Source organism: Balaenoptera ricei, chromosome 3 (assembly GCF_028023285.1).
Source record: "Balaenoptera ricei isolate mBalRic1 chromosome 3, mBalRic1.hap2, whole genome shotgun sequence".
NCBI lineage: Eukaryota > Metazoa > Chordata > Mammalia > Artiodactyla > Balaenopteridae > Balaenoptera > Balaenoptera ricei.
The window spans coordinates 154,611,766-154,627,056 of NC_082641.1; the positions used below are offsets into that span (position 1 = coordinate 154,611,766).

General features: G+C 38.8%; 1 protein-coding gene across 1 annotated transcript in view; it reads left to right on the plus strand.

Moving 5' to 3' along the window:
• Positions 1–15,291, plus strand: part of LOC132363422 (ELKS/Rab6-interacting/CAST family member 1-like) — a 120,209-nt gene that overhangs the window by 49,461 nt on the left and 55,457 nt on the right. Inside the window, 3 exon segments of the mRNA XM_059919124.1 lie at positions 1,118–1,279; positions 12,036–12,176; positions 12,179–12,205. Of these exon segments, the coding sequence (XP_059775107.1) occupies positions 1,118–1,279; positions 12,036–12,176; positions 12,179–12,205 (330 nt within the window).

A 15,291-nucleotide genomic window follows, 5' to 3' on the forward strand; every position in this document is an offset into this window, starting at 1 on the left:
CCGTAACTTTTGCAGTTTGAGGTGCAACAGCAAAACTGGCACGAATTTCTTTTTCCTTCATCCCAATTTCACTGCTGGAAGATTCATTCTGACTGTAGATCTTAGCAACCTCAGCATGTGAGTTTTTCTCTTAGTGAGAACTTCCACCTCTTCACTTAAAAGAAGCACCTTACGGCTTCTCTTTGTCAAATCTGAATTGCCAGCATACTACTCTTGTGCTTTGGGGACGGTATTAAATAAAATACTGTCACGTAAAAATGGTCACTTGAACACAAGCACTGTGATGCCAGGACTGTCCATCTGATAACCGAGGTGGCTGCCGTGAGTGCCTAACGGGCGCGGGTACACTGGACAAAGGGATGATTCACGTTCCGGTGGGACAGAATGGGATGGTGTGAGAGCTCATCATGTTGATTGGAACAGCGGTGCACAGTTTAAAACTTCTGAATTGTTTTTTCTGGAATTTTCCATTTGATATTTTCTGACCGCAGTTGACCTCAGGTAACTGAAACCACAGAAAGCAGAACCACGGAAAGTAAAACTGTGGAAAAGGTGGGACCACTGTGTGATAAAGTGTAACTGTTAACGTAATTATTCATCCCTTTGTTTTTCTGCAGTGGGACGTTATCAGATCTTTATTATTGTAGATAAGGGTTATACGCATTATTGTGTAAATCTTTGAAACCTTACTCTTTTCCCCACTCCTTTGGGGGCAGAAATAAGCCTTTTAGGGGGGTCAGGTAAAACGATAAAATATTATAGCTAGAAAAGGTTTTACTGTTAATATTACAGATGTTTTCACTAGAAGTTTGTTGACCATAAAGTACTTAGAAACTTTAACTAGTTTTCCATTGCTTCTACTTCTTTAGTTAATACTCTCAATTTTAATCAAAAGGGTGCGGAGGAAAGGATAGAGGAAAAATCATACTATAGATCTCAGTCCTCCTCCTCTCCACCATATGGCCATGAAGGATATATTTTAGAAGCAAGGCACCAGTTGCAATATTTCTACATATTTGTTTATCTTTATTAAACTTCACATCTGTAAAGACAGACTTGTGCAACCTCTCTGACTTTTTGCGAATACTTTAATGTCTAAATCTTCCTTTGTCCTCAGGATTCAGAAATTTCCTCTATGGAGCGTGGGCTCCAAGACTTGGAAGAGGAGATTCAGATGCTGAAATCGAACGGGGCTTTGAGTACTGAAGAACGAGAGGAAGAAATGAGGCAAATGGAGGTCTATCGGAGCCATTCTAAATTTATGAAAAACAAGGTCATGGTGTGTGATACCGTAATTTTTAAATGGGGTTTGAAAAATTGATGCATGTTCCTACTTCTTTAATGATGATGGACCTCACGCTGTTTTATCAGGCTTCAGGGAAGAATACTTGTACCGTAATTCTTTCAGATAGAACTTTCCCAGAATTAAAGTCAGAATTACTGATGTTGTATAGTTATTTCAGATTTCACTTTAAAGAAAATTACTTGTATGAGGCTAAGCGTGTATTATCACAGTTTAACATTTCATGTCTACCAGTACTTCTGAGGCGATTAGTAGGATTACATCCAGATGAGTTTTTCTCACTATATGAAACATCGCGTTCTCTATGTGTTGTGAACAAATTTAGAAGTCAAATTCAGCCTAAGAGACTGAATCCACCTCCCCTTTTTTTTCCTGAAATGGCTTAAATAAAATCGTGTTTTCCCTTCAAACACAGTTCCCTAAAGGAAAGCCCTCTGCGCTCTCCCTTGGAGAAGACCCATGTGTATCAGGTTTATTGTTTCCCACGTGCACTTGGGGTGTATGTACAGTAGGATAGGCATCGCTGAGACATATCAGTCTGTATTATAACCTCAGTCACAGTATTCCTTCTTTAGAGCCAAAGGCATTTATTTTGATCCTATGAACTATTTTAGGCAAATTGGAGGACTTAGTTTATTACAGTTATCAGTTTATCAGGTCTGTGGTGTTTTAAAGATCATAATTTCAATTATAAAATATTAGCTAGAAAATAAGTGTTCCTCCCCCTCCCCCTGCCCCCCATATCCCAATTGTGTTAGTTCCCTAATTTCTCAGAAGTGAAAACTGTTCCTTAAATGATACAGTTTCTGGCTTCTTTCTGTGATACCCATACCTGCATATAAGTCAGTAGAATATTCCTCTGTTATTTTAAGAATCTGTTATCAATGACTACGGCCAGTTTCATGTAACTTTTAGAACTTAAAAATTCACATATCCAACTTTCTGTTAGTTTTGATTTATCATTCTAACTTGAGAACAAAATAAAATATCATCTCTGCTTCCCATTTGCTGATTAGCACATTTCAGTCCATTACCCTGTGAAAATAGTGAGCCCATGTAGGGTCCTTTGAAGAGGAAATTAGGGGAACAGATTTGATTGTGTTATATGAGTTATTGTTATTTCCAGTTACTGCTCTGGCTCAAAAGCAGATAATAAGAAGACCTAAGTTGACACATGAGTGAAAAAGAATAACAGTGTCGTGACAGGTAGGGCAACTGAAGGAGGAGCTAAATTCGAAAGAGGCTCAAGGGGAGGAGCTGAAAAAGAGAGCGGCTGGTCTTCAGGCAGAGGTCTTTGCCGAAAGATTTACCCTTTGCGTGCAGTGATCCCACAGTGGGACCCTGCTGCTCTGGCTCTGGGTGCTCACACTTTCACTCTGTGGTCGGCAGCTTTGCCCGGGACTAGCACTGACCAGCCTGCTCTACTCTTTAACTGACTCCTGTTCACCGGTTTGACCCACGTGCCACCCTGTGTGCAGCGAGCCCTCATGTGCTCTGGAAGCCCTGTCCCTGGTTTTTGTTTTGTTTTGTTTTGTTTTTTATTTTTTATTTTTTTGGCCGTGCCACACGGCATGCGGGATCCTAGCTCCCCGACCAGGGATTGAACCCGCGCCCCCTGCAGTGGGAGCGCGGCGTCTTAACCACTGGACCGCCGGGGAAGGCCCCCTGGTTTTTTATTGTTGCTTTGTCACTGTGTGGATGGTGCTTCAAAGCTGTTTTTTCTCGACTTCTTTCCTGTTAACCAGAAACTTGTTGATTTATGTGAATGGTCTCTTTCTCTTCTTAGGTACAAAGAATGTGCAGATGTTCTAGGTCCATCACCCAGGGTTTATTTGAGTCTGATTTCTTGAGTGAAGTGCTTTACCTTCATATGTAGACATCATCTTTAAGTCCCCGATAGGTGATTTTGCAACAAATTTTACTTTCTTTGGAACAGATGTATAGAAGTGATTAGCTTATTTAGTTATCTGGTCAGTTAGAAGTAGCGTGAAACTTAAAGTCTCTAAATCTATTCAGTAGCTCAATCATCTGTCTAGAGAACTTGAAATTCCATTTCAAACTGTGATAAAATGATTATAATAAAATAGCTGACACTTGAGTACTTATTATAAGCATTTTATAACCTACTAAGGTAGGTATATTCTCAACCCAATTTATGGATAAGGAAGCTGAGGTAACACAGTGGTGCTCAGGAAGCACAGTTAGTAAGAGGCAGAGTTTGATTTTTACACAAGCCATTTGGTTCCAGAACCTGTGCTGGTAAGCTGTGCACTCCACTGCCCTATACTAGGCTGTGCACGCATTTGTCTCCCAAGTGTCAGGAAAAAAACTGCTTCTGAAAATTACGGTAGGATAAGACTGGAATGCAGCATTAAAAGAAAAAAAAAAAAACCACTTGTGCTAATTTAGTGTGTTTGCTATTTATGGACCACTTTATAGTATAGATAGAAAAGTGAGATATTTTGTCTAAAAGGGTCCAATTTGGTTTGTTGTAACCATGTATTGTGTAGAGGAGAAGTTGATCTATAACTTTTTTTCCCTCAGCTAGTATTATTAATTTCTTTTTGTGTCGAACAACAGGCTAAACATTCTATACATTTTTTTGGTTTAATCTGTACGCAGTACAGTGGCACTGGTTTGCTTTCTCCATCTTACTGATTAGGAAACCAAGGCTTAGAGAGGTAGTTACCCAAGAAGACACACTCGTTCGTTCTCACGTGGGATTGACTGCAAAAGCCTTATGCTCCTAACTCTTTTTTTTTTTTTTTTTTTTTTCATGTAATGTCTGAAACATTTATATTAACATATTTCCATACATATTTCCATACAAATACAAATATAAGATTTTTAGAAATTTCATGTAATGTCTGAAACATTTATATTAACATGTTTCCATACAAATAACCCAATGAAAGTTTAGTATTAGTTGTTTTGTTTGTTTTTTTATACTGCAGGTTCTTATTAGGCATCAGTTTTATACACATCAGTGTATACATGTCAATCCCAATCGCCCAATTCAGCACACCACCATCCCCACCCCACCGCAGTTTTCCCCCCTTGGTGTCCATATGTCCATTCTCTACATCTGTGTCTCAACTTCTGCCCTGCAAACTGGCTCATCTGTACCATTTTTCTAGGTTCCGCATACATGCATTAATATACGATATTTGTTTTTCTCTTTCTGACTTACTTCACTCTGTATGACAGTCTCTAGATCCATCCACGTCTCAACAAATGACTCAATTTCGTTCCTTTTTATGGCTGAGTAATATTCCATTGTATATATGTACCACAACTTCTTTATCCATTCGTCTGTTGATGGGCATTTAGGTTGCTTCCATGACCTGGCTATTGTAAATAGTGCTGCAATGAACATTCGGGTGCATGTGTCTTTTTGAATTACGGTTTTCTCTGGGTATATGCCCAGTAGTGGGATTGCTGGGTCATATGGTAATTCTATTTTTAGTTTTTGAAGGAACCTCCATATTGTTCTCCATAGTGGCTGTATCAATTTACATTCCCACCAACAGTGCAAGAGGGTTCCCTTTTCACCACACCCTCTCCAGCATTTGTTGTTTGTAGATTTTCTGATGATGCCCATTCTAACAGGAGTGAGGTGATACCTCATTGTAGTTTTGATTTGCATTTCTCTAATAATTAGTGATGTTGAGCATCTTTTCATGTGCTTCGTGGCCATCTGTATGTCTTCTTTGGAGAAATGTCTATTTAGGTCTTCTGCCCATTTTTGGATTGGGGTGTTTGTTTCTTTGATATTGAGCTGAATGAGCTGTTTATATATTTTGGAGATTAATCCTTTGTCCGTTGATTCATTTGCAAATATTTTCTCCCATTCTGAGGGTTGTCTTTTCGTCTTGTTTATGGTTTCCTTTGCTGTGCAAAAGCTTTGAAGTTTCATTAGGTCCCACTTGTTTATTTTTGTTTTTATTTCCATTACTCTAGGAGGTGGATCAAAAAAGATCTTGCTGTGATTTATGTCAAAGAGTGTTCTTCCTATGTTTTCCTCTAAGAGTTTTATAGTGTCCAGTCTTATATTTAGGTCTCTAATCCATTTTGAGTTTATTTTTGTGTATGGTGTTAGGGAGTATTCTAATTTCATTCTTTTACATGTAGCTGTCCAGTTTTCCCAGCACCACTTATTGAAGAGACTGTCTTTTCTCCATTGTATATCTTTGCCTCCTTTGTCATAGATTAGTTGACCATAGGTGCGTGGGTTAATCTCTGGGCTTTCTATCTTGTTCCATTGATCTATGTTTCTGTTTTTGTGCCAGTACCATATTGTCTTGATTACTGTAGCTTTGTAGTATAGTCTGAAGTCAGGGAGTCTGATTCCTCCAGCTCCATTTTTTTGCCTCAAGACTGCTTTGCCTATTCGGGGTCTTTTGTGTCTCCATACAAATTTTAAGATGATTTGTTCTAGCTCCGTAAAAAAGGCCATTGGTAATTTGATAGAGATTGCATTGAATCTGTAGATTGCTTTGGGTAGTATACTCATTTTCACAATGTTGATTCTTCCAATCCAAGAACATGGTATATCTCTCCATCTGTTGGTATCATCTTTAATTTCTTTCATCAGTGTCTTATAGTTTTCTGCATACAGGTCTTTTGTCTCCCTAGGTAGGTTTATTCCTAGGTATTTTATTCTTTTTGTTGCAATGGTAAATGGGAGTGTTTCCATAATTTCTCTTTCAGATTTTTCATCATTAGTGTATAGGAATGCAAGAGATTTCTGTGCATTAATTTTGTATCCTGCAACTTTACCATATTCATTAATTAGCTCTAGCAGTTTTCTGGTGGCAGTTTTAGGATTCTCTATGTATAGTATCATGTCATCCGCAAACAGTGACAGTTTTACTTCTTCTTTTCCAATTTGTATTCCTTTTATTTCTTTTTCTTCTCTGATTGCCGTGGCTAGGACTTCCAAAACTATGTTGAATAATAGTGGTGAGAGTGGACATCCTTGTCTCGTTCCTGATCTTAGAGGAAATGCTTTCAGTTTTTCACCATTGAGAATGATGTTTGCTGTGGGTTTGTCATATATGGCCTTTATTATGTTGAGGTAGGTTCCCTCTATGCCCACTTTCTGGAGAGTTTTTATCAGAAATGGGTGTTGAATTTTGTCAAAAGCTTTTTCTGCATCTATTGAGATGATCATATGGTTTTTATTCTTCAATTTGTTAATATGGTGTATCACATTGATTGATTTGCGTATATTGAAGAATCCTTGCATCTCTGGGATAAATCCCACTTGATCGTGGTGTATGATCCTTTTAATGTGTTGTTGGATTCTGTTTGCTAGTATTTTGTTGAGGATTTTTGCATCTATATTCATCAGTGATATTGGTCTGTAATTTTCTTTTTTTGTAGTGTCTTTGTCTGGTTTTGGTATCAGGGTGATGGTGGCCTCATAGAATGAGTTTGGGAGTGTTCCTTCCTCTGCAATTTTTTGGAAGAGTTTGAGAAGGATGGGTGTTAGCTCTTCTCTAAATGTTTGATAGAATTCACCTGTGAAGCCATCTGGTCCTGGACTTTTGTTTGTTGGAAGATTTTTAATCACAGTTTCAATTTCATTACTTGTGATTGGTCTGTTCATATTTTCTATTTCTTCCTGGTTCAGTCTTGGAAGGTTATACCTCTCTAAGAATTTGTCCATTTCTTCCAGGTTGTCCATTTTATTGGCATAAAGTTGCTTGTAGTAGTCTCTTAGGATGCTTTGTATTTCTGCAGTGTCTGTTGTAACTTCTCCTTTTTCATTTCTGATTTTATTGATTTGAGTCCTCTCCCTCTTTTTCTTGATGAGTCTGGCTAATGGCTTATCAATTTTGTTTATCTTCTCAAAGAACCAACTTTTAGTTTTATTGATCTTTGCTATTGTTTTCTTTGTTTCTATTTCATTTATTTCTGCTCTGATCTTTATGATTTCTTTCCTTCTGCTAACTTTGGGTTTTGTTTGTTCTTCTTTCTCTAGTTTCTTTAAGTGTAAGGTTAGATTGTTTACTTGAGCTTTTTCTTGTTTCTTTAGGTAGGCTTGTATAGCTATAAACTTCCCTCTTAGAACTGCTTTTGCTGCATCCCATAGGTTTTGGGTCGTCGTGTTTTCATTGTCATTTGTCTCTAGGTATTTTTTGATTTCCTCTTTGATTTCTTCAGTGATCTCTTGGTTATTTAGTAACGTATTGTTTAGCCTCCATGTGTTTGTCCTTTTTACGTTTTTTTCCCTGTAATTCATTTCTAATCTCATAGCGTTGGGGTCAGAAAAGATGCTTGATATGATTTCAATTTTCTTAAATTTACTGAGGCTTGATTTGTGACCCAAGATGTGATCTATCTTGGAGAATGTTCCGTGCGCACTTGAGAAGAATGTGTAATCTGCTGTTTTTGGATGGAATGTCCGATATATATCAATTAAATCTATCTGGTCTATTGTGTCATTTAAAGCTTCTGTTTCCTTATTTATTTTCATTTTGGATGATCTGTCCATTGGTGTAAGTGAGGTGTTAAAGTCCCCCACTATTATTGTGTTACTGTCGATTTCCTCTTTTATAGCTGTTAGCAGTTGCCTTATGTATTGAGGTGCTCCTATGTTGGGTGCATATATATTTATAATTGTTATATCTTCTTCTTGGATTGATCCCTGGATCATTATGTAGTGTCCTTCCTTGTCTCTTGTAACATTTTTTAATTTAAAGTCTATTTTATCTGATATGAGTATAGCTACTCCAGCTTTCTTTTGATTTCCATTTGCATGGAATATCTTTTTCCATCCCATCACTTTCAGTCTGTATGTGTCCCTAGGTCTAAAGTGGGTCTCTTGTAGACAGCATATATATGGGTCTTGTTTTTGTATCCATTCAGCCAGTCTATGTCTTTTGGTTGGGGCATTTAATCCATTCACGTTTAAGGTAATTATCGATATGTATGTTCCTATGACCATTTTCTTAATTGTTTTGGGTTTGTTTTTGTAGGTCCTTTTCTTCTCTTGTGTTTCCCACTTAGAGAAGTTCCTTTAGCATTTGTTGTAGAGCTGGTTTGGTGGTGCTGAATTCTCTTAGCTTTTGCTTGTCTGTAAAGCTTTTGATTTCTCCATCAAATCTAAATGAGATCCTTGCCGGGTAGAGTAATCTTGGTTGTAGGTTCTTCCCTTTCATCACTTTAAGTATATCATGCCACTCCCTTCTGGCTTGCAGAGTTTCTGCTGAGAAATCAGCTGTTAACCTTATGGGAGTTCCCTTGTATGTTATTTGTCGTTTTTCCCTTGCTGCTTTCAATAATTTTTCTTTGTCTTTAATTTTTGCCACTTTGATTACTATGTGTCTCGGCGTGTTTCTCCTTGGGTTTATCCTGTATGGGACTCTCTGCGCTTCCTGGACTTGGGTGGCTATTTCCTTTCCCATGTTAGGGAAGTTTTCGACTATAATCTCTTCAAATATTTTCTCTGGTCCTTTCTCTCTCTCTTCTCCTTCTGGGACCCCTATAATGCGAATGTTGTTGCGTTTAATGTTGTCCCAGAGGTCTCTTAGGCTGTCTTCATTTCTTTTCATTCTTTTTTCTTTAGTCTGTTCCGCAGCAGTGAATTCCATCATTCTGTCTTCCAGGTCACTTATCCGTTCTTCTGCCTCAGTTATTCTGCTATTGATTCCTTCTAGTGTAGTTTTCATTTCAGTTATTGTATTGGTCATCTCTGTTTGTTTGTTCTTTAATTCTTCTAGGTCTTTGTTAATCATTTCTTGCATCTTCTCAATCTTTGCCTCCATTCTTATTCCAAGGTCCTGGATCATCTTCACTATCATTATTCTGAATTCTTTTTCTGGAAGGTTGCCTATCTCCACTTCATTTAGTTGTTTTTCTGGGGTTTTTTCTTGTTCCTTCATCTGGTACATAGCCCTCTGCCTTTTCATCTTCTCTATCTTTCTGTAACTGTGGTTTTTGGTCCACAGGCTGCAGGATTATAGTTTTTCTTGCTTCTGTTGTCTGCCCTCTGGTGGTTGAGGCTATCTAAGAGGCTTGATGGGAGGCTCTGGTGGTGGGTAGAGCTGACTGTTGCTGTGGCGGTCAGAGCTCAGTAAAACCTTAATCCACTTGACTGTTGATGGGTGGGGCTGGGTTCCCTCCCTGTTGCTGTGGCGGTCAGAGCTCAGTAAAACCTTAATCCACTTGACTGTTGATGGGTGGGGCTGGGTTCCCTCCCTGTTGGCTGTTTTGCCTGAGGCAACCCAACACTGGAGCCTACCCGTGCTCTTTGGTGGGGTTAATGGCAGACTCTGGGAGGGCTCACGCCAAGGAGAACTTCCCAGAACCTCTGCTGCCAGTGTCCTTATCCCCACGGTGAAACAGAGCCACCACTCGCCTCTGCAGGAGACCCCCCAACACCAGCAGGTAGGTCTGGTTCAGTCTCCCCCAGGCTCACTGCTCCTTCCCCTGGGTCCTGATGCACACATTACTTTGTGTGTGCCCTCCAAGAGTGGGGTCTCTGTTTCCCCCAGTCCCGTCAAAGTCCTGCAATCCAATTCCCACTAGGCTTCAAAGTCTGATTCTCTAGGAATTCCTCCTCCCGTTGCCTGACCCCCAGGTTGGGAAGCCTGACGTGGGGCTCAGAACCTTTACTCCAGTGGGTGGACTTCTGTGGTATAAGTGTTCGCCAGTCTGTGAGTCACCCACCCAGCAGTTACGGGGTTTGATTTTACTCTGCTTGCGCCCCTCCTACCGTCTCACTGTGGCTTCTCCTCTGTCCTTGGACGTGGGGTATCCTCCTTGGTGAAGTCCAGGGTCTTCCTGTCAATGATGGTCCAGCAGTCAGTTGTGATTCTGGTGCTCTCGCAAGAGGGAGTGACAGCACGTCCTTCTACTCCGCCATCTTGGTTAATCCGCACCTTGGTGTCCAGAGGCTTTACTGGGGCTCTGTCACATGGGCATGGTTGATTGGTCTTGTGGCTGATCTCAGTTTCCAGCTCTTCAGGAGGTAGAGCTGATATGGCACGTTCCCAAACCGCTCCTAACTCTTAAGGAAAATTTGTGCTTCTAAACTCTTCTATTTAGGATATTTTCTTCTTTTTCTCAGTCTTTATGGTCAGTATAGCATTATTTGAGGATTATTTAGTAATGCAGATGATGAGGAAACTGAGATTTTATATTTATTTTTGATCACATGGTCTAGAGGTAGCTGGAAATTTGAGTAATCTTTAAGCCATAGTTCTTTAGCTGATGAGGTGAGAACATTTTGAACGTTTCTCCTGACTATTCATTCATACCACAAGTGCGTTTTTAGTGCATTCTGTTTGTTAGGGGTGGGATGTTGGTAAAGGGATGTCATGAAAGATGCTACACCATTACAGTATGTGGCAGCTCCTGGGTACGTATCTGAGTTACAGGATGGAAGGAGCTGCTGTTTACAGCTATCTTCCAGTGATGTCCTTAGCAGCTGCGAGTATTTTGCATACAGTGAGCACACAGAAATGTTTGTTGAATGAATGAATATTCTATTTGTAAGTAGAGATTTCATGCATATGAGAAAAATGCTTGTCTTCCTGATGAAACAGAACAGTAAATTATAAGTTTATTTTTAGTCCTCCTTAAAAGTAATTTTAATTACAGTCAAATGTATTTCATACTTTCTCATGGGAAATTGTTCTCAAAAACTTTGTCCCTTATGCCTAAGATTATTTCAGTCAAAATACTTTAGATACATTCAACTTTTTAAAAAGTATTTTTTGTTTCATCAGTGGTACTGAGATTACTGACTTCTTGTGAAATTTATACTTCCAAGAGTCTATATTTTAGTGCATAGCTACCTTGCTTAGGCAGTAGATACAATGTAAAAACAGATATGATTTCTGTTAATTTGGCTTACATTTAGAATAAAAGAGTAAAAATTCTTAGAAACACGGTAGAAATGTAAAGGAGATGTTTGATGTTAAATGTTTTCTAAGTTAAGATGAGAAAAATTTCTGGGGGAGTGAGTGGCACCTGTTGATTTATGGATTACTCTGTCAGAGTAATTCAAATTTGATTACACACGTAGATTCTTAGAGAATGAGATTTTATGCGTTCTTTATTTAGGTTATATACTTTTATCCATTTAGTTGATATGACATGTTGTAGGTAATATAACTTTGTAGGTGGAATCTTTCTTTTAGGTCAGTACCCCTAACTCCTCAAAATTATATAATTTTTAGAAAGCACATGTTTATAATGCCTTATAACACTAAAGTGGCTTTCTAAGAAGGACTTTATGTATACTTTCATTTGAGAATGAAAAAAACAACAATGAAAAAATAAATGTGCAGCTTTTGAGTTTAAATAGCAATAGTAGGAAGTTTCTTTTTTCTTTCTGTATTCCATCTACACTAATCCTGCTGTATGATTTGAAGTTTCTTATGACTTAATAAGATGAAAACTGCTTTAGTCGTGTTCAGATGCTTACTGCTGTCTCATAGTCATCTAAGTGAATTGGGATTTTTCTTCTTCCATTCCTTTTCTAATGGATTTCAACAGTTTAGGGGAGACAATAAATGAAAACTGGAAATTTTGCTATTAGTTGAATAAGCTTTGTTTTTTGGGGGGGGGTGGTCAGCTAAGATTAGATGGTGCAAAAAGATGAATTGTGTCCTGTCATAAAGTTAATGCTGTATATCTTGACATGGATCTGTCAAAGATCCAGATCAGAGGTGGTGGTTTTATTTCTTTTTTCCTTACACTGCTTTTTCTTCTTCTCTAGATTGGTCAGGTGAAGCAGGAGCTGTCCAGAAAGGACAGAGAACTACTAGCCCTACAGACAAAGCTAGAAACACTCACCAACCAGTTCTCAGACAGCAAGCAGCACATTGAAGTGCTGAAGGAGTCCTTGACTGCTAAGGAGCCTCGAGGGCTGCCATCCTGCAGAACGAGGTAAAAGGAGTTGTGGGATTTGCACGGAGCCCATTCCTTGGCACCTTTTCTTGTGTGTTACCTGTGCACTTCTTGTTGTGTTGAGATACGGGAGCTATGAATAATGTTATGATGGATTCTTTAGCGATGTGGTCAGTTATAGTACTAAACTATAACCATCTTGTTTCTATTGTTCTTGTATCTAACAGATTAAACCGGTGCAGTTAATATATGTTTTTGATACTTCAGACTTTGACTACGTCTGTGCTTCTAAGTAGACTTTAAACTAATGTTATGAAATGAAACGATAGTTGTAAAAGCATTTGTTTTCACCCGTGGTAAATCTTTCAGTCATGAATGGGAGTGAGCTTGGTCAGCCTGTGTTGGGTTATTAAGTGTCCTTAATTTTTGGTATTATGAATAGCTTTAAGTAGGCAAACTGTGGAATCTAGAAATGTTTGAGATAAATCTTGTTTTGAACTGCAGATTATTAGACATGTGCCTTCATGTCCTGTTTGAAAATAAAGTTAGCATTTTTAGAAATATTAGAAGATTATCTAGTCTGCCAGCCTTGATTAGAGGTAGGAACACACTAAATAATTCCAGGCAGATGAGAATCTATCATATTTGCAATGAGAAGGAATTGATGATGCTATTTGGATTTACTGTCTTAAGGAAAATATTTTCTAAAGATCTCAATGAAATAGAGAATTTAGGTAGGAATAGGTAAGCAGTTCTGCTGTATAGAAGAAAAATAAAGCGTATAGTATGGATTAATTTTTTCTTTTCAAGAACAAGATAATAGATAAATAAAGGCATAGTGTAATGAAGAAAGGAATGGGTAGTAAAAAGAAGGCATAAAAACATCTTAGACCCAGAAGTTCAGAATCTTCAAGCGAGGAGGAATGGGAAAATGACCAAAATGTTTCGTGTAGTATTTTATTTTTTTACAGTTAGGGATTTTGTTGAAAATGAGAGATTTGGATGATGTATTTATAATTTTCCTTACAACTTATACTTTTTCTATTTTGATCACGTTTCATTTTATCATGATACCTCAGAGGGATATTTTGGGGTAGATAAGGCTCTGGCTCTGGAGTCACAGTTACTGAGTGTGAACTTCAGTTTTACCACTTGCTACCAGGTGCAGGGTCCTGGGCACATTACTTAAGTTCATTGTGCCTCGTTTTACACCTGTAAGATGAAGAGGCGTTCCTGCCTCATTAGGTTGTTAGCATTAAACTAATTTATTCACTCCTAGTGCCTGGCACATAGTAAGGTCTTTGTCTGTCAGTTATTGGCATCCTTCTAATTCTTGTAATACTATCAGCTAATATATGTAAACTGTTAAAACGGTAAGAGAACATTGTTGCTTTTCTTTTCATTGGCATAAATTTTATGTAGAAGGTCTGCTATTTAACATTTTTATCAAGCTAAATTAAGGTTTATTCAGGGAATTGCAAATACAGAATTATCTGGAAAATGTTACCTGCAAATTTATTAATTTGTGGCTTTATTAGAGATTTTCACATCAGTGCCTGGTATGGATGCAGTACTACAAAACGGTCAGAAGAGGGCGCCAGTGTTTTGGAGCTGAGCCTGTTGGCAAGTGCTGCTGTGATAGTTTTGGATGGAGGTGGCAGGTGTGGGAACCAGGGAACCAGGCAGTTGGTTAATGATAATGCAAACACTTAAAAGCTTGTCACAGTCTAATAGATGACTTCTTCCCCTTGGCAACCCATCCTTCTCTTTGTACCCCCCTCTGAAATAGTGTTCTTATTAGCTAGGTCTCACACAGATGGGCTTGTGATTGGTTTCTTGTACCATAGAGAACAAAGACTGTATTTGTGGTCATTCTTGGATGGTTTTTATATTTGTTTTTAGGACTAACTGAGTTTCAGCAATTACCCCTGTAAGTTATTAGGACAACTGCTCAAATATAAGGGTCTCATTCTAAAAGATAACAGTAGAAAAGCTAACTTCCTTTTGAATTTGGGGTGATTATATGAATGTTATATGCCTGTTTATCAGGATTTGCTATTTTTTCTTAAATTACTCTGGTGACACTTGACAAGGCTCACTTTTTCCAAAGCAGCTTTCTCCTGTTGGATCCCATAAAAGACAGTTTGAACCAGCTCTTTGAAAGTTCTCGCCTATTTCTATAATTGCTATCTTTCTGTTCCTATAATTGCTCTTTTTTAAAAAAATAATTTTATTTATTTATTTTTGGCTGCATTAGGTCTTCGTTGCTGCGCGCGGGCTTTCTCTAGTTGCGGCGAGCAAGGGCTACTCTTTGTTGTGGTGCACAGGCTTCTCATTGCGGTGGCTTCTCTTGTTGCAGAGCACAGGCTCTAGGCTTGCAGGCTTCAGTAGTTGTGGTACGCGGGCTCATTAGTTGTGGCTCGCAGGCTCTAGAGCCCAGGCTCAGTAGTTGTGGTGGCGCACGGGCTTAGTTGCTCCGCGGCATGTGGGATCTTCCCAGACCAGGGCTCGATCCTGTGTCTCCTGCATTGGCAGGAGGATTCTTAACCACTGCGCCACCAGGGAGGCCCCCTATAATTGCTCTTTATCGATCTCATCCTCCTCTCTGAAGCTACCCTAGACTTTCATCCAGCTCTCAAATCACAAAATTAAGCACATATGAAAAAGAACATGGATTCAGGAGTTTTTTTTTGTTTTTTGTTTTTTTTTTTTAATTTTAAAATTCTTGAAGGAAAAACGGGATGTGGGAAAAGACCTGGTGTTTTTCCTGTTCAGGGTCCATGGAATGAGGTCCTTTTGTGTTGGGCAGTGTACAGTGTATAGTATCTATGGAATTGCTCCAGTTTTATGAACATCTCCTTTAATCGGTTGACCTTCACAGAGGTGGTCTGGATTTAGTAGCACTGTGGTCAAAGCATGGGCTTTGGAGTCAGACCTAGGCTTGAAATAGCCTTCTACATTTATTAGTTATGTGACCTTGGATGAGTTATCTTACCTCTGTAATCCTCCATTTTCTCATCTGTCACTGAGAAGAATAATAATACCAACTTCCTAAGGTAGGCCCAGTGGTTAAGAATCCGCCTGCCAAAGCAGGGGACACGGGTTCGAGCCCTGGTCCAGGAAGA